This window comes from Oculina patagonica, chromosome 2 (genome assembly GCF_052425735.1).
Source record: "Oculina patagonica isolate OP01 chromosome 2, crgOcupat, whole genome shotgun sequence".
NCBI classification, from domain to species: Eukaryota; Metazoa; Cnidaria; class Anthozoa; order Scleractinia; family Oculinidae; genus Oculina; species Oculina patagonica.
In genome coordinates this window covers 33,097,317-33,120,519 of record NC_135759.1, presented here as the reverse complement: position 1 = coordinate 33,120,519, position 23,203 = coordinate 33,097,317, and the positions used below count along the sequence as shown (strand labels likewise).

The 23,203-nt window shown below is 38.7% G+C and overlaps 1 protein-coding gene across 1 annotated transcript in view; it reads right to left on the bottom strand.

Moving 5' to 3' along the window:
- LOC144644247 (zinc finger C3H1 domain-containing protein-like) overlaps positions 1–15,390 on the bottom strand; it is a 39,841-nt gene extending 24,451 nt beyond the window's left edge. Inside the window, 12 exon segments of the mRNA XM_078503697.1 lie at positions 138–348; positions 4,118–4,309; positions 4,832–4,945; positions 5,639–5,814; positions 6,135–6,210; positions 6,714–6,746; positions 8,179–8,219; positions 11,334–11,408; positions 11,965–12,260; positions 13,090–13,232; positions 13,234–14,162; positions 14,910–15,390. Of these exon segments, the coding sequence (XP_078359823.1) occupies positions 138–348; positions 4,118–4,309; positions 4,832–4,945; positions 5,639–5,814; positions 6,135–6,210; positions 6,714–6,746; positions 8,179–8,219; positions 11,334–11,408; positions 11,965–12,260; positions 13,090–13,232; positions 13,234–14,162; positions 14,910–15,303 (2,680 nt within the window). The 5' untranslated portion in view covers positions 15,304–15,390.
- Positions 15,391–23,203: the final 7,813 nt, after the last annotated feature.

Sequence of the window (23,203 nt, the reverse complement as noted above, 5' to 3'; positions counted from 1 at the left end):
TTAAACATTTTTTCGGCAAAATGAAATTTAGGATTTTTTGTCAATTTTGAACTTGCAAAATCTTGGAAATGTTAAAAGCCAACAAAGAGAAAACAAACTTTTTATTTATTTTTTATTATTCTCCTATAATTCTGTACCTTTTTCCTGGTTAACAGTAGTGAGTGGCTGCCTTGTTTTACTCTCACGTAGTGCTAACTGCTCCTTCAGTCTCTTGTACTCTGTTTTCATCTGTTCAGGCATGTGAGCCATTGCATCTGGAGTCTTTGGTTCTGGTGGTAGCTCTGTTGTTTTGTCTTGCTGTTCTGCATCTGCAGCTTGTGGGGGTGCTGTCCCTTTTACTTTAGAAGCCTAAAACAAAGTCAAGAAAACTGCTGCTTCAATTTGCAAGTCCATGTTCTAATTAACTAGTAATAGCTCTCGCTAAGCCGCCCCCACCTTTTTATAATTTCTTTTACAGCAATAATCTAAAATAAGTGGAGTCTTTTGTCGCCTTTAAATATGCCGATGGACCACAGGCTTCTCTTTTACTGTGCCATGTACGTTGCGACATTGTTTGCTGCAGAATTTCTTGTTGTGTGACACTGTTACGTCCTAACAAATTCGCAAGTCAAGTCGTATATATTAGCTAGCGGAAATAACACATAACACATTTTTCGTGGTGACAACACGTAAGCTTATTTCCGGGCTTATAACATTCAAAATAAACTTACAATAATTTCCAGGCCAAAATGTCTAACAATTCCACGAGTAACAAAATATGGCACATTCAAAGATTTGAGAAAACAATTTTTGATCCTTATTCAACCCACTCTTTGGATCAAATAAACTGACAGTTTGTTAGCGAAACATATTACCTTGTATTGCATGACAAAGCTCGCGCTTTTGTTTATTACTCATCGAAAGATGTAAACGATTTCCGCTTGTTTTCACGAAGTTCAGTCGCTGACTAAGATAAGAAACTCTTAGTCCTGAATGATACGCCTGTTGTGTTTTCCATGTCGTTTTCGGTATCATTTCAATTTCAGGTACACGTTTTGGCCATTTCTTCAAGCAGCAGATGTTTCTTTGATCACAGTCTGAGTGCGACAGCTATTTTTGTCCTTTGCGGCACTGACTTCCGTTACTCATTTGTGAACGTTCCGGCAATCCTTTGCGAGCATTAGGGCAATCCTTTGCGAGCCGCTTTGACCAAAATCGAGATTTTTTCTGGTACCATTCACTGAATGCACACATTTTACCTATCTACGCGGGGACTTCTAAGGTGCCTCCTCGGGTTCCGGCCTCTGGGCCGGAACCCTGCAGGGGCAAAAATGTTTTTACAGTCTATAGGAGGATTTAAAAAGTGGGAGTCTAAAATTTTATAAGGCCTGACTTTGTCCCCATAGGAGGGCCTAAAGAGCATGCAAGGTGTTTTTCTGCAGTTATGAGTGCAAAGGTATCTAAAGATTTCCAAAATTGCTAAATAACAGTAAAAGTGAGTCCGCTATGCGAACATGTGTGGACTTTCATTTGAATAAAAGTTGACATTATGAATTAATCAATGAGTTACTGTAGCAGTCAACAACTTCAAGTTTCGAATCGAGTAATTCGAGATACAAGGCGAAAGAACAAAGAACTTATCAATCAATTTATTTTTTACAAGACTGTTGGAAGAACAAAGTGTACTATTACTTGTCTTATGTACTACGCTTCAAGAAACACATGTTGCCATTGCCGCTTGGGATGTCACGCAATGTGAAGGAGCGTGGTGTGACCCTTTGTCACGTCGTTCACCACAAATGCCTTTTTTCATGCAAATAAAAACCTAGAATCCTACAAGAACAGCAGATATTAGACCAAAAGCCTTTCCTTACGGCTACCAAGATAGGATACTATTTTCATTAAAAAAGGAATGTTGCGTGGAGCACGTGAACTGTCTCGCATCGCTTGTTTACACAACCCTTACTTTTTGTGTAAAGCTTGTGTAAACAACTCATCGAAAAACTTATTTTCTTTCAATGAGTTCTTTTTTTAACCTTTTTGAAATAAGCTTTCACAAATAATTTCTTAGTAGCTTGCGTAGAAAGGCGGAGAAATATATTTTTCTGTTCACGAAATATTCACTTGGAGTCGGTGTTTTGAGAGGCGGCGAAGGACGTTATTTGAACGACAATTAAATTATTTTGTCGCACGGTTTGGATATATGCATGTTCTACGGTTCGATGTTATTTTTATTCTTTTCAGGACAATGTTTTAGTTCAGTTCTGAATTCGACATCGGTCTTTTGTTAAATATACTACTTGAGAGAAATGGAGCAGGTGAATTATATCCCGGAGTCCAAGACAAGTAAAACAACATGATCAGCAAACTTGTTTTGATACAACTCGTTGTGCATTCATTGTGTGTGGCAAAGCTGAAAGAAATAAATAACCAGACATTTGATTCGTTCTAATATGCGAATCAAAAATGCTCAAGCCGCACAGACAAACAAACACTGCGGAAAGTGAGTCAAAAGTGTGAAAAAAAAGAAACGTGACCTACGACCGCAGTTCAGCTCATTTATAGATATGCAGATTTCAGCCGTCGCGATTGTTATTTCACTTTTCATCTACGCCACCGCTGCCTTTGTTTGTTTTTTTTTGTCGGTAAATCGTTCCAGACCCACGCAGCCCAGCCGGCTCCTTTGTCACGGTCACGGAAGATTTGATGAAGCTATTTAAAAACTACCACTTTATGTCAGACCCATGTCACGCGATCGCTCGCCTGTAGCGTTAAATAATCATTCATTTATTTTAAAAGTATTTACGAACACTCTGCGCTCTGTGTGAAATAGTAACTTCAATTTGTGTCATTTAGGCGTTAGGCTCGGAGCGAGTACAAGCCGTACAATTTACCTGGAATGTGTTGAATATTGCAAAACAACGACTTTTTTGTTTTAAGTTTATTCTGGGAATCGAAACGTATATTGCAAGCTCAGCAAGAATGTGTCAAGGCACAGGATACACGTCATCGCGCCAGGGGAATAACCTGCGCAGGCAAGTATGCTCTATTTACAGCTAATTCAAGAAAGGTTGTTGGAAAGACTATTCTTTATTTTGGCGTGAAATGGACTTCTTTTAATGCAATTTATGAACTGGTTTGGGTTTATTTTATTGAACATTCGGCACAATATAAATATTTGCTTGCATTCCATGCGTAAGCAGGCATTTCTCCGACCAGGCGTGCTGAAGGAAATTTATTTCAAGCACGCTCCGTGACTGACGCGAACACGACTTGTGTGTTTCTGAAGTGACTGGTTTTCTAAAGATTTTCTACTGTGCGGCGCCGCGCCTTTCTAGCCAAAGAACTAAAAGAGGTGGTCAAACACTAACCGCATGGTTACAAACTGCTTGCAGATTCTTGTTCATATTAATTTTCTCTGAAAAGTGGCTGTCCATAGGACTCGTGGCCTCCCACCTGGCTAAAAGCCTGTTCTAGAGACTATAGTGCACATCCACCAATTGTTTGTCTCTAGAACAAGCTAGTTCATTATTTTTGTCACATCAGGCACTACTAGAACAAAAACTTGTCTTGAAAAAGTGTTGCAAAACTTGCCACTCAACAACCAAAAGCACTGCTGTGCGTTCCAAGAGTGTTACATATCTCGAGGTGTACGATTCTATAGCACAAGTAGCATTCTTCCCCTGATTGTAAGACTTTGTATGAAGACTGTGTGCCACCTTACATGAGCAGTTTGTGTTTAACTTTTTTTTATACAGTGAAATTATACCCAACAAATTTCTACTATGAAAAGTGTGAATAGGTGCAATTAATGTTTGCTGTGTACACTTACTTTATCGTACTCATTACAGTTCCTGGCTGTTTTTTGTTTTTTTTAATTTCAACCAGTTCTGTTAAGTCTGTTGAAAAACTGGCATTATGACAATTCTACAACATAGATCTATGAAATTAAAAAATTGATGTGAAAGTCTGATCATGAGTGACCATACATGTATATCGTCAAATTTCATAAATTATTGCACTCTATAATGATATTGTCGCTGACCAATTAGAATCCGAAAATTTTGCTAAGCTTATTAAAATGTATTGCTATTTATATTAATTTATTTTAGCCACTTAGGGTAGGTACAGCTGTTACCTCAGCAGACTTTCGAGCTTGTTTAATCATCATTTCTAGTCCTCCAAATAAGCCACCACCGCCAGAACCTTTACTTTTAGGTGCTGGTTTCTTGGCAGATTCTGTATCGGATGCATCTGATTCTTCGGTGTCAGAATCCTCACCCAGTTTAATTACAACAGGATCATGCTTGGGAGGTGCGACAAATGATACCTACATAGATGAAGATGCACAAGGGTTAAACATGGAGAATTCATAGACTTCAAACCCGTGCGTCAGAATTCAGTTTCTCTCAAAAGCATTAAAAACTTATTTATAAGGAACAGACATGTTTGTACAATTTGGTAAAAAAGCGAGACAGGGTTGCCACTCATTAGAACCTGAAAAATTCCCTGACTTTTCCCTTTTTGACCTCAAAACAATTTTCACTGACCTTGAATTAGGCGAATTATCAAAATATAATTATAGCCAAATCCCCTTTTACATTTGCTTTAGCTTCTTCTGCAGACCATCAATATTCTTCTCTTTATTTTCAATCCCTGTAAGTTTTTCACGAGATTTTGAATGCATGGCATTTGAATTCTCTGACTTTTTACTGACTTTGACAAGAACTAACATATTCCCTGACTTTTCCCTGACCTTGAAAGTTTTCTTTTTCCCTGACTTTTCCCTGACCATGGCAACCTTGCGAGGGAAGAAGTTTGTTATATCTTGTAACATACACTGTACATGTACCTGTTTAGAATTCTGTTGTTGTTTTGCCTGTTGAGCTCTATTAGCTGCTGTGTTTGTTGACTGCACACTCTGACTTTTCGCACTTGACTCAGTTTTTGAGGACTTTGTATCCTTCTACAAAGAAAAAAAAGGTTGATTTTCTTAAAAGCATGCAAGCTACATAACATATACAGGGTTGGAAATTAGCACTCACCCACTCACCCAGGCAAGTGTAAAACCTTTGGACGAGTACAAATCATTAATCACTTGACCAATTTGGCAAGTACGATTTTCATATCCAGAATATATTATTCAAAAAAAGCGTAACATTTACTTTTCACTTCAAAATAATCTACACTGTCCAGAAGCCGATAGCTTACCAACATTTGAAATCTCCAACAAAGCTGCATTCAAGTTCGTAAACAGACAAAAATGGCTTCTGTTTGGTAATTGTGCTCATGGTTTTATTGTGGAGTAAGGTCTATTTTTGGCGATTTTTCATTGAAAAAATAGATTGCAGTCTGTATATCGTGATAGACCACCACTGTGCAGGATGAGTATCGAACGTGATTAAACATTTAAGTTAGACCTTTATTTTATTATTTGTGTGGGGAGCAGGGGCTAAATTTCCTTTTTTTAATGGAGGAGACTGCGCAAGTGAAAATTTATCTGGGTTAGTTTCCAACCCTGAAATAACATAATTCATTATTCCATTTACATCATAAAGTGTTTTTACAACTCTAAGAGACTGAGTGACAGTTATTGTACAGGAGTAATAATTTTTTGTACATGCACCCATTGAAACAATCACTGACTGCTTCTATTTACCTCAACGCTCAGTTTAGCCTTTCTTTTAACTGCTAATGATTTCAGTAACTGCTCTCTGAGGGCTTCCTCGTCATCTTCATCAGAGTTATCCTGACTTGAAACATCCTTGCTGTCAGTCTGAGGCTGTTCATTATTTCTTTCGATCTCCGCAGGATATGAATTGTGGCTTGCAAATTCTATAACAAAACAAATTGATCACAACAAACATCTTTTTTGACAACAATGCACAGTGTAGGTGCTTTCCATTTTGAACAGATCAACCATTCAGATGGCTGTTGCAAAATGGAGTTCTATTTTCTGATTATAACCTGCCAACCTACTTCAATCTTCAGTGCAAGAAATTATGTCACTCATGCCACTTCTTGAGTACATATTACTAAATAATATGGTTCAAAAAGGTTTGTGCTATCTCAGTGTATTTCCCTTGTGTTCTAAGAAACTTGTGGTTTATGACAGTACAATTATATATAGTTTGATTTTGTTTTTGAAAACGCACCTCCATATCCAAACTGTTGGTCGTCATGTGTTGCTGACATAACTGGCACTGCACCAACTAACCAATCAGCATAATTCTGTGAAAATGAGTAAATAATAATACCTTGAGGACTTTTCTTCAAGATTCCAAAATAAAATATAGTTATTGCGGTTTTCAGTGATATGTGAACACTAAAATTCAATCCTCAACCAACGGTTTACGCTTTTTGCTGCCGTCAATCATCTTGGTGGACCTCTCCGTCAGTTGTGATTTGTAGATTTTTATCCATTTTGATTGTTTCTGCTTTACATGGTTTGTTGGCTGTTGCCACAATTATGATTGACAGCAGCGAAAAACATGATTGTTAGTGGGATTTTGAATTCCAGAGTTCGCATATCACTGAAAACCACAATAAAGAAGGAGAGTATTAACAAGATTTAATCACATGCTTGCATGAAAAATACTGCAACACATGTACACCTGTCTATATGTAAAAAAATGTAAATGTTGTTTATAGTGGTCATGCACTGAGCTTCAAGATAGCTGGTTTGCAGGCATTTTACAGTACCTATATAGCAATATACAAATTGTAATAATTACCTGGTCCATGTGAAAAAATCCTGGTGGGTACATCTGTCAAGAAACAGAAAAAAAGAAAATTTTTGACAGTGAATAAAAAATTAATTGTTACTCTGCTTTACGTAAAAGACACTTTTTACAACTTAAGACACTAATCTTATTGACAAGCAAAGCTGATAAAATCGTATTTTATTAAGACAGTGATGTGCTACTTACTACAGTTTTTGATAAACTTGAAGCTTATTTTTTACGACTTCAAGTTTACATGTACGACAAGCTCCACTTCTCATTTTACCAATTTCTTTTAATCTTTTGCATGTAGGGGCACAGTTAACATAACAGCACATTGCTGGGACCTAACACTTGATTCTTTTCTGATATGGGTTTTAACTCTTGCAATATAAGCAAGTGGCCTGGCCCAAGCATGACTTCAGCTTTTAGCCCTAAACTGTTTTTTTAGTATTGTGCAGAAGACAGAAATGTAATAAGAACTTTTTTGTTGAGCAATGAATGTGTTAATTTACTAATTGAAAGGATCCGGACAAGAACGGCCCCTGGAATTTCTGGCTAAATCGAACATTATCAAAACAGCTCCAAATTGCGCATGCAGGTTTTGTTTACGTGTGCTAAACACTGTCCTGTGTTATCTTGTTATCTTGTTTTCGCGGGATTTTGTAGATGTGTGATGATGTAAGGAGTGGAGATAGAAGTGAGAGCAAGCCGGCGGCACTTAACGGAAAGCAAAACTAGTATAAAGTGAAAACACCAGCAAGCGTATTCAATCAATCAGTCTATCACCCAACAATAAGTCTTCATTTCACTTTCACCTCAAATTACAGCTAATGGTAACAGATTAAAATAGTCTTGCCCGAAACAACAAAAAGCAGCTAACCACAAGCAGACTGCAGTGAAAGCTAGCCGCCAGCAAACTGGCGTGAAAGCTTACTGCACGAAAAGTGCGATCTAAGTGTTAAGGCTGACTCTGATCCTAAACTTAGCTTGAAACGCTAACCCTGACCCTAACCCTTATCCTTGGGTATAGCTTTTTCGTTAGGTTTAAGGGGCTTAACCCTAAATTTGAAATGAAACCCTAGCGTCAAATCTTAACCCTAACCCTTGGGGTTAGGGTTAAGCTTTTTTTGCTAGGGTTAAGCTTTTTGCTAGGGTTAAGCTTTTGCGTTAGGGCTAGGCCTGTAATTCCAAAACTTTAGCTGGTTTCATTGTTTTGAGGAACAAAAGGTTTCCTTTGTTTATCGTTTGTGAAAGAAAAGTCTTAAAGACGCCGCCAGCAAAAAATCTTGTCTTTTGCATGTGTTATTTTTCGAAAACGAACGAAAGACTAGCGAAATGAAACACAGGACAGTGTTAGCACGTGTAAACAAACCTGCATGCGCAATTTGGAGCTGTTTCGATAATGTTCAATTTAGGCAAAAATTCCAGGGGCCGTCCTTGTCCGGATCCCTTCAATTATTTGACATGCACTTACCATTACAGGATGCTTCCCAGGATCCAAATAAATAGAAGGTGCTGTTAGAAGACAAAAACAGTGAGATTACATTGTTGTGAAAAAAAAAAACGTACTGGTCACACAGCAGCATTCTCCAACAAGACATTAATATTGGACAGATTTTTTTTTTTTATTGCAAACACACAAAAGCACATGACTTACAAAAATACAAAAAAAGTCCACTACTCACTACTTATTGTACAAATACTTAAGGTGACTCGATCGAAATAATGATGTGCTGTATGCCTGTCAAAAATGTCTAATAACTTCATCATTTCTGACTCGATTTCCTTCAAACTTTCGCATTTTACTCGAAATTTATCAAAGAATAATACGCACGTCAATATGTCGATGTACAGTACCGCTCAAAAGTAAGTTACCACCTCTCGTCTCGTTTCTCGCAAGACGAGTTTCTCGTCTCGCGAGACGAGAATCTCGTCTCACGAGACGAGAATGAGAATCAACGAAGCGGAAATGTCTGGCATAAATTATGGCAATTATCTTACGAGAAAACGATTAATCTCTCGCGAGTAAATGTAAATGTAAAATGTAAATACAATTTTAAAGTCCATACGCAGGACGAGGTTACCCTCAGTGTCCGAGCCAGAGGCTCATGTATAAGACGTAGGACTGTTAAAGATCGAATTAGAATTTAGTAGTGTTGATTTTTGCGGAGGGAGGAAAACCGGAGAACCCGGAGAAAAACCCTCGGAGCGAGGACGAGAACCAACAACAAACTCAACCCACATATGACGCCGGGTCCGGGAATCGAACCCGGGCCACATTGGTGGGAGGCGAGTGCTCTCACCACTGCGCCATCCCCGCACCCCCAAAGCGAGAGTTTTCGCCGTTTTGTCAACTAAAATTCGAAGTATTTGCCTGATTGGAAAGATTGCTGATTTGTTGGCAACGATTGGTTTGTCTTTTTTCACTGGTAAGAAAAGTTCCATTTGAGATGAATGTGTGTGCTAGCGAACTCGAAAGAGCTTTTCAATCGAAAGTCGTCGCTTTTTTTTGCTGGTCTTTATTATATTCTTTCTATGACAAATGCAAAAGGTGAATTAAAGCAACTCAAAAATCGAAAAACAAAAGCAGAGCACTTGCGTTACACTGCAACATCTTCACGGGTTTGTATTAAATGTTGCGTGCGTGCTAGCATGAGAAGCTGTTGAATCGAAACTTGTCGCGTCGCAAAAGAATTTATCTTATCAAAAATGCAAAACGTGAATGAAAGCACCATCAAAAAATCAGAGGTTAAGACGCCTGTTAAAAGCACAACTCTCGCTTCAAACATGACCCGAAAATGAAGAAAGCGAAATCTTTCTGCCGTCGAGGTTTCCTGTCTTTAGATCTTTATCTGACGGTGAATCTTCGCCGGTGTGTAAACAAAGGTCACGCTTGTTATGATTTCTTGACCTTTCATCACGCTTGCCGCTGAATCGTGGCTTGGAAGTTGTAATGTGAAGTTATGAAAAAGAACACATTAAGTGCGAGCGTTTATTAAAATAAAAGTTTCACAGAAGATTGAGGAATCGGCGACATTTTTTGCGGGGAATGTGTTATCTTTCGGGCGACGAACGCCGACAAAGTTGTGATTTATGCAAATGTCGGCTTCTAATCAACGAGAAGTTTATTTGCCGTTCAGCTAGATTTTTTTCCGATTAGTACTATTTTGAGCGGAATGAAATAGCTCTTTTTCGCTCAATTCTAATTTTGACGCTGGATTCGTAATCAGTGTTACGATTTCTACGGCTCGAGTCCCGCCAACGTGCTCAAACGTCACAAACATAACTACAGTAATTTTACCGCCAACATCGCCGCTCACGTGTGAAAAATGTTAAACAAGAAAATGGTCGTTGAAACCGAAGTCTTCAACGTTAGCAAAACATGGATAAAATTTTTCATTTCGAGAATGACGCGAATTCTCTCAGAGACCCAGACATGCTGTGTAAATAAACAACTTGTCAATGTTTATAATTTTCATTACGTGTAACTACGAATACGGAGTTCGCTTGCAGTTCGCTTGTTCTGTTTAGCCTTTTAAGTTCTTGGTAACGGTTAAATTTCAGTTTGGGATAGCATATGTAACAAGTATTCAAAAGTAGGCTTGTTGAACCGATCAAATATAATTTCTTTGGCCGCTACAGGGTTCAGACGAAATTTACCGCCAGAAAGCCGTGCAAAGATCGCTCGATAAATTTTGAAGCGTTACTTTACTTGACTGAAAACCGTGATTTAGATAGCCACGGACGAAATGATTTCGATTTAAAACATACAACTTTGAATAAGACTTTTGCTTTGGAATACAAGCGATATTCGGGGAAGAAAGAACTCGCTTGAATGGTCGACATGTCAAACGGCACATTTTCTGTTTTCAACCACAGGTAATCTTTGCTAGGCGATGTTCGCTCGCTTATTTTTTCTACATGTATGGTTAACAATGGGTAATTAAAATCTCGAGAGAAGTTAGAGCCGTGAACTTGCAGTTTTTACAAGCGTCTTACTGTAGTTATCATGAGTTTTGCGCGATGTTAACTTTATTGAACACACCTATTTGGATAAAACTGCTATTTACAGAAAACTGAGTGCTAGGATTTCGTTTAAACTACTGCAATTAGCTCATTATAACATCTTATTATGACTCTCTAAGTTTCCGAACAATCGTCGGAACAGAAACCTCGATACAACACGTCATTAATTTCGATCGAGTCACCTTAAGCTGTGCACAATACAATACAACACTTGCCTTTTTACAATTCGACACTGTATACTATTTTGTGTTATGATCTACACGTACTCAGTGGAAAGTGTTTGTGTAGTAAAGGGTACAGTATCAGGGCTCAAAAAAAAAACTTGAGTTCCAACTGGACCTTTGGACAAGCATCTCTCAAATTTTGCTTGCCATGGTCAGTGGCATGCTTGTCTTATTTTATTTTTTCTTTATAATAAGTCGACAGACATCTTACCTGGGCCCTTGCCTATAGGGCAAGTGAGAATGAAAAGTTACTTGCCCCGCATCCGCAGGAAAATCTACTTGTCTGGGACAAGGAGATTTTTTAAGCCCTGAGTATCTACTTCCTATCACCAAACCAGCACTTAGCATAATATTACATGTATCTTGGATAAGTACTCACCTGATTCTCCAGGGGGTGGTGGTGGTGGAGGGAAATCTTCAGCTGGTTCATCTATCAATGGAAGGGCTGGACCATCTAGACGTGAGTAAAGAGGGGCAGAATTAACACATCTTCTTGATCATAATGCCTGAAGCTCACACTTGCATGTTTATTAACCAAAATTAATAAAGGCAATTTTTCAAACCAGTTTGATTTTTATTTCCCTTTGTTTCAGATTATGTTAATGAACATAAGACAATGAAAAATAAAAATCAAACTGGTTTGAAAAATTTTAAACCAAAGAAAAAATTAAACCACAACAGTTGCATTCTTTTGGGACTATTCCAGGATAGGAATACTCAGTATAGATGGTGAATACATTCTTTTGGGACCTATTCCCTTTTTTGAATGAACAGAATACTATTCCCTTCATTCTGCTCCCGGTAGCAGAATGAAAGGAATGAACGAAATACAGTGTACTCAGAATATGAAGAATCTGGTTCTTTTGAGATAGTTTTGGCGGGAAATCATATGTGGCCAGCTGCCCAGGCCATCTGCAACCTGCGTGTGCACAATTCCAGATTAATTTTTACACTTCCTGGAAACTACTCTTATTGGGCTACAAAGCTATTATTATGTGCATTATTGTCACCTGTTGAATCACTCTCTACATCCATGGGTATCTCAAAGTAGTCATCAGTCTCAAATGTGGCAGAATTCACCATCCTTCTGTGTGGATCTCTGTTTCCATCTCTCATGTCCTCACCTGGCTTCAAGCTTTGCATGCTAGATCTTCTCTTGTCACCTGTGGTTGGTTTTGATACTTTCTTTTTACCTCGTCCTTTATTTCCTTGTTGATTTCTCTGATCAGAAAACTTGTCCCTGTTCATCTTTTCTTGCCATTGTCGGAGCTTTTCACGTCTCTCTTGTTTTTTACTCGGGTCCTCTCTACACAGAAAATGATGGCAAATCAGTGAAAAACCTTGGAAATTTTATCTATAACTCTCAACAAAGAACAACATAGAATCATTAAATACTACAACAGTAAATTGGGAAGTTACAAAGTAACCATGTACCTAAACATATGTACTTTGCAAAGCCATTTTAAAGTTCTACATACTTGTATGATCCCCATACATGTAAGATGGTTGTCAGAGAAAACAACATCACATAGTGATAAAGAACTCACTCCCTACATTAGAAACAAAAGCCTGCTGTATAATAACATCTGAAACTCAATTTCTTGTTTTGGTCCGGTGTATATGTAATGTATAGCTAGATCAATAATGTATTTCATGTTCAGTTGAATCCCGATCACTCAAACCCTCAGTAACTCGAACCTCCCACTCACTCGAACCTTTTCCCATCCCCCTCCAGGTCATTTTCTTACTAATTTTACCCTCGATAACTTGAACTACTGATGACTCAAAGCTTATTCGATTACCCCTAAAGGTTCGATTTAGCGCCCTCCTTCCAACTGAGCGACCCCTTCCGAATAAGCGCGCCCCTTCGAATGTGTTCTTGTAAATAAGCGCCCTCTATTCCAATGAGCGCCCCCATTCTAATTACTGACCACAATCTTATAAGCACCCCTATTCTAATTTGTGCCCCTATTGATGGATAACTGCTCCCGATATAATCGGACTCTCGCTATAACGTACACTGAAAGGTTCCCGAGTTATCGACGATCCAACTGTATGATTACAGATAATAAAAACAGCTTGTTATGCTGCTTACAGTCTTTTACTGTTTGATATGTAATCTCTAGTGATCATACCTGTTTGGTTCAACTGAAAGAGAGCTTCCTTCTTGAGACAGGAACAAAAGCCTTGCCTCCAGCTCATTGTGTGGATCAACATGTGAGCCTTGGTTCAGTCTGGCAGCACTTGCCGCCGGTCGATTGTTTATATTACTTTGAGCTTGCATTTTGTGACACCTTTCTTTTCCTTTTTTTGCGATTTCTCTTGGCCTTGGGAAGATTTCCTCTCTTGTTATTCTGTGGCAGAGTTTGATTAGTTTCCAAACCATTACCCTCATAAACGGTGCTACTTTGCTGGTTTGTCTTCCTTTGAGCCAGATCTTTTTGGCTTAATTCTTTGATAGAGGGAACATTGCTGTAGCGTGGCTTAATTTTAAATGGTGAAAATGATTTTGGCATTGCTGTTTCACCTGTCATTTCTTTATCCAATGTTTCATTTCTTTTATCCAAACAATAAATTTCATTACCAGTTTCACTGTACATTGTATTTGTATCTTCACGAGACTGTAAAGCATCTTGTGTCCTATTATCTAATGTATTGGTTTGTTCAAGTTGATCAGGAAAATGATGTAAGTTTGTTTTACTTTCAAGTGGCAAATCAGGTTGTGTATCCTCAACAGGAATATCTATAAAAGTGTCATCAATAATATCATCTCCCAAACTTGAATTTTCTTGATTCTCAAGAGCAGCAAGCTGTTGTTGAATGAGTCGATGCCGTTGTAGTAAGATCCTGTAATCATCAACTTCTTCTTCATCCAAAGGAGATGGTATTCTTTTAGGTTGTTCATCAGGGACTGCAGGAGCTAAATTTGTCTTTTCGTTACAAGATGGCCGTGATTTCTCATCCACCTCCACAACAGGTGTTCTTTCTCTATCGGAAGATGTTGGAAGTGGCAGTCTTGGCCTATCAGTTTCAGAATAACCTTGCCGCTTTTCTTCAAGGTGTGGAGGCCGTGGTCGGTTCTCAGGTGGAGAATAAGGCAGCCTTGCTTTTTCTTTGTCAGGATATATAGGCAATCTTTTGTCGAGATATGGAGATCTTGGTCTTTCATTAGAAGGGGGATGTGGTAGATTGGGTCTTTGAGCAAAGGCTGTGTATAGAAATGTTGTCAAGAAACAATAGAACAAGGCAAAATAAATTGTGTTTTAATACATGTTTCACCCACCGCCATGTTGATGAAGTGGAATTTCTGTAAATGTATACAATGAAGTTTTATCAGAAAAGAGTTGGTTCAGCACAACTAATCATTAACACTACGAATCTTATCTTATCTTAGCCGGGTTAGATTTTCAGGAACGCATACCAATTCTATCTGTGCTTGGACTACCTCTCTACTAGCGGTAGGTCAGAGCACAGGAGAAATTTTGGTTCATCACGGATGAGACAAAGTGGTTTACGCCACAAAATTTACCTGTGCCAAACCAATTTTTTTTATACGTGTACCATTTTTACAAGTTTCTGTCATGTACTGTATATGGGCCTGAAATCTTTTAAATCATCTGTGTACAGAGTCTAGTGGGAGTTAGCCCTCATCATCAACATCCGAGATTGTTAAATATTAATTAAGTTTTTGATGGTTTGAGTGTTGAACTGATTTTTTTTAGGGCAACCTGCATCAAAGCCGATTTTTACCTTGACCTGTCATACACACAACACTTTTTTTAACAAATCTCTTTTAATGTTTTCACATATTAGCAGTCGACAAAACGATGACGTGTTGCTGCAACATAATTTTGAATTATATCATTAAAAAAAGTCAATAACATCTAGCTATAAGTTATATAATACTCCAAGATGTCCACACAAAACTTATACATATTTAGTAAACAAAGGATACATGTGCGCAGAACGCCTCTCTTCGCGGGGAAAGCCTTGCCTCGTCCCATCGTTTCTCGACCATTTCCGGGAAAACCTTTTCTTGGCCTGCCTCCTCTCGTGGTTGGACTTGCCCGGCCGCGCGAAAACCTTCCCCGAGAAGATCCACCCCGAGTATTCCACCGGTCAGGCGGAGGACTAGAATCCTGAAAACCAAAATCTCGGTTTTTCGCTCCATAGGAATTATCATTTAAGTTTAAGTGCTGATTACGCAGTAATGAGTCGCGAGGTTCTAAACGAGAGAACACATTGTTATTCGATTCCGCGGCCAGTAGTACATCTTCGTCTATTTCACCATCCTCCAAATCATTGATTTCGCCATCTTCCAGTTCTAATTCACCATCTTCAGTCGCCATCGCGTCCGTTAAAGGGGTAAACCTGCAGTAACTCTCGTTTCACTTTCACTCAACACGAATTCCTCCGCCGCCATTTTGCACACCCTGCAACGCAATCCCACAAGCCTTAGCAAGTGGATTTACAAATTTGGTTCCAGTCTCCTGTGTTTCTCGCCCCAGTCTACTATTTGAAAACGTTTCTGATGATTGATTCCATGAGTCAAGTCTATTTTTTCGACTTTTTTTGCTTGTTTATTAATGCTATACAGCAAAAAAAAAAGGTTCGAAACTGGTAACTCACGATATCACGGCCCTAGAAAGAAGTTACCCTCCCAAGGAAGCGATAAAAAATCACGGTTGTTACATGTTATAAACTGAAAGTTTCGGTGGAAATAAGGCGGTAGCGATTTTTGGCTATAAGTTCTGTTAATAAGTAATAAGCCAACCGATAGACATTAGACAAAGTTTTCTAGCGTTCATAAACATCCGAGGCATAGTTAGTCTCATAAATTTAATATTTTCAGGGAATTTTTCTCATCGACAACTTTGACTTTTATATTTAACAAACTGTTTCTTTTTATCATGTGCTGCAATCTAAGGTCGATTTCAGTTTGCCTTGCGCGCATGCAAGCAACAATTACTAGGTTAGAGCAGGGGCACCCAACGAGAAAATTTTACTGTAGGTGTCGGGACATCGTTTTAACGTTACGGTGTCGTTTTTGTGGGATTTAAAGCTTGAGTTAAACGCTGAGAAAAGTGCATTTTTTAGGATATGCTAGCTGTAATTCAAACCTCAGAAAATTTTAGTGAACGAAATATTGTTACCCGAATTCAAGAGCGGCTCTTTCCTTCTCGAAAGTCGCAACTGGCCTTTTTTCGTACCCAAAAAGGGATTTTTCTCTCTCCAAAAACGAAAGGCATCGCTTTCCGCATGTTAAGAAATATTGAGCTAAAGAATAATGCAGTTTTTCATCACATTTTAATTCGAAAATGGTAGGTGATTATAGGTCTTCCGAACAGATATTCACCGAAAAGGTCTGTTGGGTCCCCCTGATAGATGAATGACACTTTCAGTAGCCGCCTTGTGTCCCTAAACTCTTTCCAGATTCTCTTCTCGGCGATCGAACGTTGATAGCCTCATATCTGGGCGGTATCTGCAAAGAAAGCGGGCGGATCGGGAGGGCGTGGTGAACAAGGTGGCTCCCTGCTCCAAAGTATGGCGACTATTCTGAGAATCTCGGCAGTATCAAAACTCTAATTTTTAGCCAAGATGATGCACAGACCAAAAGAAGTAAAGAATATATACCGACCTGGGTAAAGGGCTTTCAGCTACTTTGACCTCCTTTCTGATCCTCTACGACTAATAGTCACTAAAACTAAACAGATCCATGTTGTTGTCAAGTTACTCCGCTCTGCTTGTCTTCGCTTCGGCACCGTCAAAGTTATTTATAAAATAAGGTTAACTATCAACAGACTCTCCTGTCACTTATTCTCCAGATCGTCCATTAATTATATGTACATGTAAAATATCGTCACTCATACACTGTTCGGGGATTGGTTGCTCGTTAGTATTCACCGTGAACCGCCTATAACTATCTATTTATTATTATATCCAAGTTGTAGCACACTATATAACCCGGGTATAGAATCCTTTGTTTTAGGGTGTGCAAATGCCTAGTCGTTGAAACTTCGAATTTCCGGATCTCTTTGATTTTACTGAAATCCTTTTGTGGGCGATTGTACTCTTATCCCAAGCTTTTTTCCTTAGGTAATCTCCTACTTTGTCAACGAGCTTTAATTTTTTTGTGCTTCAGTGCATGGGGTCCGAAATCTTGTATCGGTTACCATCATTCACAATATGTTTTACTTGCGGCTAAAACGTAGTGCATCTGTCCTGACCTGTCCTGTCTCGTTACTAGCTTTTGATCCCTTGGAGTTTTAATTTAATATTTCAAACGGAATGAATTTGTCTGCGGCATCGATCAAACCTTAACTAAAGACTATACGACCAGAAAAACGTTTTGCCGTTTCGGGGGGTAAATAATCTGCGCGCATCAATTAAGCAGTTTAAGCTGAATAGATGTTACTTTTTCGAAGGCCTGTGTGTTTGGCATTAAAAATAGTATTCGTCTTTGATTTTTCACCAGTTACAGACGCCTTACATCTTGTATCTGCCGGAAGGACTGTTACGATTCGATGTCTGTCTATCCTTTTTAAACTCAAATTTACAAGGAAAGGATTTTTTCCGCTGCGTTGTTTGGTGTCTGTTAACGTCGCTAAGACGTACCGAAATCGCGGCGTTTGTGTCATAGAATATCTCACTTTATGAAATCAGAAAAATGAATTTGCCTGGATTGCCGGGAAAATGAAACTATATCATTACTCTGTGTAATGTAATAGTGGTTTGAAAGCGTTTTATGCGATGCGAATCAAAATGGTAAAATTTAAACCTCTTTAATTATTCCGGTTACAAAGCTCAGTTGATCGCTTTTTTAACCATGTGAAAATCTTTGTTATCTTTACACTCTTTGTTGCTTTGTGGACAGGAGATAGATTGACTCAAATTGATAATACTTGTTGCTGAATTACATATACACATAACGTTCTTTATAGTTTCACAGCACGGCAAAAAGGCCGATAAATTCACTCTATGCAGTCTATGGTGTCGTCGCCTTATATACATATTATAGACACTCAAATTTTAAATTTTACCTTTCAGTCATGGAATAAACACTAATAACAATATCTTAATGTTATTAGCACTGACTATAAATTATTTGGCGAAGCGTACACTGATCGATTGCAAAATGGAGGACACAGGCTTTCGGTTCACCCCAGTAACTTACACTGCCGGATTATTCGGAGAAATGTTTTACATGCAGGGAATTAAATTGATTTAACTCTATTCTACACTTATTTAAAGTTCTTTTGGTGTTTATTTTCCGTGTTACCAGGCAGATGACATGACACGGAAAAGTCATGAAATTCGAAAATGGCACTTAAAACATCTCCATCAACGCACGGTCAAGATATGTCTGCATCAATGGAAATATCATGAAACTAAAAGCTTCATACGTGTCTCCATCCCAAAACACTCACTCTGCTTATATAAGTATATGACAATTCAAGTAAATTTTAACTATATAGTAACTGATCTTATTGGAAGTTACTATTGGAATGACCTTCCTTTATCTATACGTAAATATAACTTGCCAACGAGAAAACGTTTTAAAAAAGCACTCTACCAGTATTATTTTGCTCAGTATTAATTAATTCATACCTCTTCCTCTCCTATTTAAACTGGGCTAGGGCATCCAATTAGCTAGCTATATTTTGCCCTTTTCCATTTCTCTTCTTTACTTGTATTACTTTATATTTATCTTCAGTTATTATTTTGAAATGGAATAAATAAATAAAATAATAATAAAAAAACTGATCTTCTTTAAGAACACTGCGTTGCAGGCGCTGAAGCCGTGTAATCGACTAAGCTGGGAAAGCAAGTCCGACTCAAATTTTGTGTTCTGCTATTTATATAGACTTACTATTTTTTGTTTTCGAGTTTCTTTAAAAATTTGGAAGTCTTTGCATTCATCAATGCCGACCCCAGCCCTGATACATGACACGATCACTCAAGTTCCTCACATCATAATACATCTGTACACAGCCAAGGGCCCAAAGTAGTATCAGTTTCTGTTCCAACTCCAGAAACTACTAAGAAGGAACGTCTCAATTGACCATTTAGTTTACTTTTCATGATCAAAGTCTACTTTCTGTATGTTGCTGACATAAGGGCTTTCGTTATGTTTTTCTTGCCGGTTTTCATACTTATGCTGTGCGACAACAATCAAATGCAAAACGAATCCTGGCTTCCTTCCCTTGCAGGCTAGTGTCGACCACTAGTACATAAATAGAGGGCTTAATTCTTGAACACATCAATATCTGCATTCAAGCTTTATAAACTTACAGTTTTTTTATTCATCCGTTGCCAACTTGACAAGAACTCAGACCACAAGAATAAAGAAACGAAAAGAGTAAGCGATATTCTACAAGAAGACCACACTTTTGATGAGCTTGGGACTCTTATGGTCGAGACACTAACAGAACGTTTGCTGCATTTTTTGCCGGCCGGGAGCTGAAGTGTTTCGCATGGTCAGATTGTGAGTAGGATCTCCTTGCTTTTGCACTTGAGAGAAGGAAACAATTCAGCTCTACCAAACTTTTTAGGATGCATGGCTCAGTTTAGCTACAGTTGTTATGGTCGCTACACAGACAAAATCTTTGCTCCATTTTTAGCCGACCGAGGGCCGAAGTGTTTCGCATGGTCGGACAATGTGTAGGCCGTGTACATGTACGATCTCCTTGCTTTTGCACTTGAGAGAAGGAAACAATTCAGCTCTTTAACATTTCTTAAGATGGCTCAATTTGTTTCAATCGACCTTTGATCAGTTTCTTTCAGTCTGTTAAAAATTCCGTTTTCACCACAAAAATCTCTCGGCAACAAACGGGTACTGTATGGCAGCTCCTATGCATGTGTCGGTGTCAACTCCCTGTTCAACAAGTCGACGATAGACGACCCGCAGACCGTGATAAAACTCCTATTTTTAACTAGATGAACGCTTTATTCGTTGGGAATCACAAATACACGAAAAACAGATAAATTAGATTTCCTGTCTGCATGTATAAGAAAATAAGCCACCCACAAATGTGTACATGTCCTCTACAGTGCACTTCTGTATAAGGTCATAATGATGGAAAAACACGAGGCCACTGGCGCATTTATTAAACGTTAAAATAGAATAAGGAAATCCGGCTTTATACTTAACACAAAACTGAGAATAAACAGGAGACAGACTCTTTACTAGTTATAAACAAAAAACAACAACTTTTGATACGGTAAATTGAGCTCTCGATGCTCACAACATGCAAACTGTGCTAAACCACCCAGAAGGCTCTTGAAAAGAATTTCAACCCCGAATCCAACAAAGTGTCAGTAAAGATCTTCAGTTTTGAATTGGTCTCCCAGGAAACCGGCTGGCGGGCTTCTCGGTTTTTTTTTACTCCCTCCCCTCCACTTAATCAGAGATCAGAGATGAAGAAGGCATCGGACTATGGCCGGACCTCCGGCTCAGAACCGAGCCCTGCCCAGCACCAACGAGCCGCGCCACGGCTGCCCCTCTTTTGGCATTTTTTTCTAATCTAAATCCGCGACCAAAGAACAATCCAGCAAATATGTAAATGCACGTATTGGGCAAGTTTGACTCCTCGAGCCAGCGGCGGCCAAAAATTGGATCAGTTCGCTTTGCTTGAAACATCCAATAAAATGAGTACCAAAAATAGCAACCTTAAAATTAATTGCCTTTCAGCTTAGAATAGTGCTGATTCAAGCTGATTACAGAGTTGTCACATTGTTACAAGGTTAGCGAAAGCTGATTACTGTTCCAGTTTATTTAGAACTGTTCAATCCCGCAGTATTGCACGCATGTCCTCCAAGCATGCGATATATGAGATTAGCCTCAACAATCATATCAGTTTTATAACTTATCAGTCATTGAGACATTGTTTCGTTTTTTATCGCTCGTTTGCTTCGTTATATTGACTTATAGCTAATCTCAAGTTGTGTCTTGTAACTATTAATTGGGAGTCAAAAATGCGTGAAGTGGTTGGATTAAAATAATGTTGGCCGGAGTCAATTTCTAATTCTCGCTGGATTAGCGCAAATCGGTTTTGTATTCGATTAACCGGGGCCAAGCTGGGGTTTTGCGGAGTTTGCGGTGAAACCTCGCGCCCAACGCTAATCTCGGATTAATCTCTAAAAAGCTATTTACCGCGATTACGTTTAAATTGCTGATCAAGTTTGCCAACACTCACTTGGCTGGTGCCAATACATGACAACAACGCAGAAACAGTAACCAGGGACAAAGTTCTTTCTTGTGAGGTCTCAAGAAAGGCGACCACAGTGTGTGTGACCACATAACGAAGTTATAATCACCGAGTAGGACATCTATGCGGAGGTTATGGAGTAGGATATCCGCTACAAATATATCAATGTTTTCGTGTTCGGTCATCTTTTTCAAGTGTCTATGCGTTTGTTTTGTACGTGTTACAGATTAGAAGATGTAATAAGATAATAATCGGTGAGAAGGAAAGTTGGTGTCGTGGCCGGCAACCGCTTTTTTAATTCCCCGCTCATTTGGTTGATCCCTTTTTGCCGAATCACGGAATTTGGGCGCGCACGATGTGAACTGACAACACAAGTCACTCTCAAGGTTACATACGATTATATTGATCAGGTCACTCAAAGGGCGAGGGGGAGGGTGCATAAGATTGTGGGTGCAATTTCCTCTCTAAGGATTATTCTGCGGTTTTAGGCTCCTCAGGAAAACAAACACTTCTTAAGTCCAGTGGCTGGAGAGGAATCCGGCTGCTAATCAAATACTGTTTATTTAACTTTGTTTTATAATGAACATCTTTTGAGCCTAGTGATACTTCTTAGCTTGCCGGCTGCAAATCGCATTTTACTCTGTTATACGGAGTCTCTCTCTTAAACTTCACATTTATAACCGTTCATTCCATTCGTTCTGACCTGAAACCTGTGTGGTTTCAGGACGAAACTATGGCAAGGACGCAAAACTACTCGAGACGTCTAGAAGTACCGCCTGAATTACAGCCGTGGCAACATCGATAATATTTGTATCGTCTGACCGGACTGCCGTTTTGACGAATTGAAACCTTCGAAGTTGACGAGAGGTCTTAAGGAGCTTACAACTGTATGTAGGTTATGCTTGGACAAGTTATAACGTTGTATTTCGATATTTGGTGTATAAACAACTGGCAAATTAAAACTATTCTATCACGTCTTCATTTAGTTAATTTGTACGAATTTCTAATCTCAAATGATACTACAAAAAGAAAAGTGAAATCACAAAAAATTAATTCCATGCATCGCTATTATCCAGAGGAATTTTAGGAACTCTAAATTTTTAACTGATTTCCGAAACAAATCGTTCGGCAGGCAGAGAAAACGCCCACACACTCGTTCAGTTAAGAGGCCGAAAGGCCAAAGCATGTTTACAACACTCAACTCGCTTTCTTAACCAAATAAAAATGCTGCCATTTCACTGCTTTTCGCACCAACCGAACCCTTGCTCTTACCACGTAATATAAAATCAGTTAAGTCATTTCCGGTGCTAATTAGCGCTACATTTAATTAGGCAAAGACGTAAATAGCCCCCCAGAGGATTCGACTACCTTGTCCCATTTCCGGATTTGTGGTCGAGTTGTAACCAACGAGTATCAAGACTAGAGTCTTCTTTTATGTATTGAGCTCGAATTAACAGCGTAGGAAGGAATTTAAAAAACTGCCTTTGTTCTTTGTTTTGTTATGATTCGGTAAGAAGAGAAGTTGTTTTAAACTTAACCACCGCTTTCACGTGTCTGTGTAAATGGAATACCGTAGTAAATGTTTGAACTTTTTCTGTCCGATGGGCAGGACCTGATACGAAAAAATATATTCTAAAAATTGAATTGTAGTTGTAATAAACAAGCACTGCGGACAAGATGGTCTGAAATGTGTAGCCTGAGTAGTAAAAATGTCGTTAAAAAAATTATACTAACTTTGACATTCCACCGTAGAAATGCAAAAAAATCAACCTGACCACTTAGCTAGAGAAACAGCCGTTTTTACTCTTTATAAATAGTGTCTTTTCTTCTTGAATGTTCGTTTATACATAAGAAAAAGAAACACTGAAAATCACACTGTATATCTGTGCGTCTTCCACTAACGGTGATAAATCAGAACCGCCTGTTCTGCAGGCTATAGTATATCTTTACGATTACTTTGCCTCACTTAGTATCGCATCTTTCATCAGATCTTTAGCACTCAAACATGAGCTTCGTTAGTATCGGTCGAAAATCACTTTTA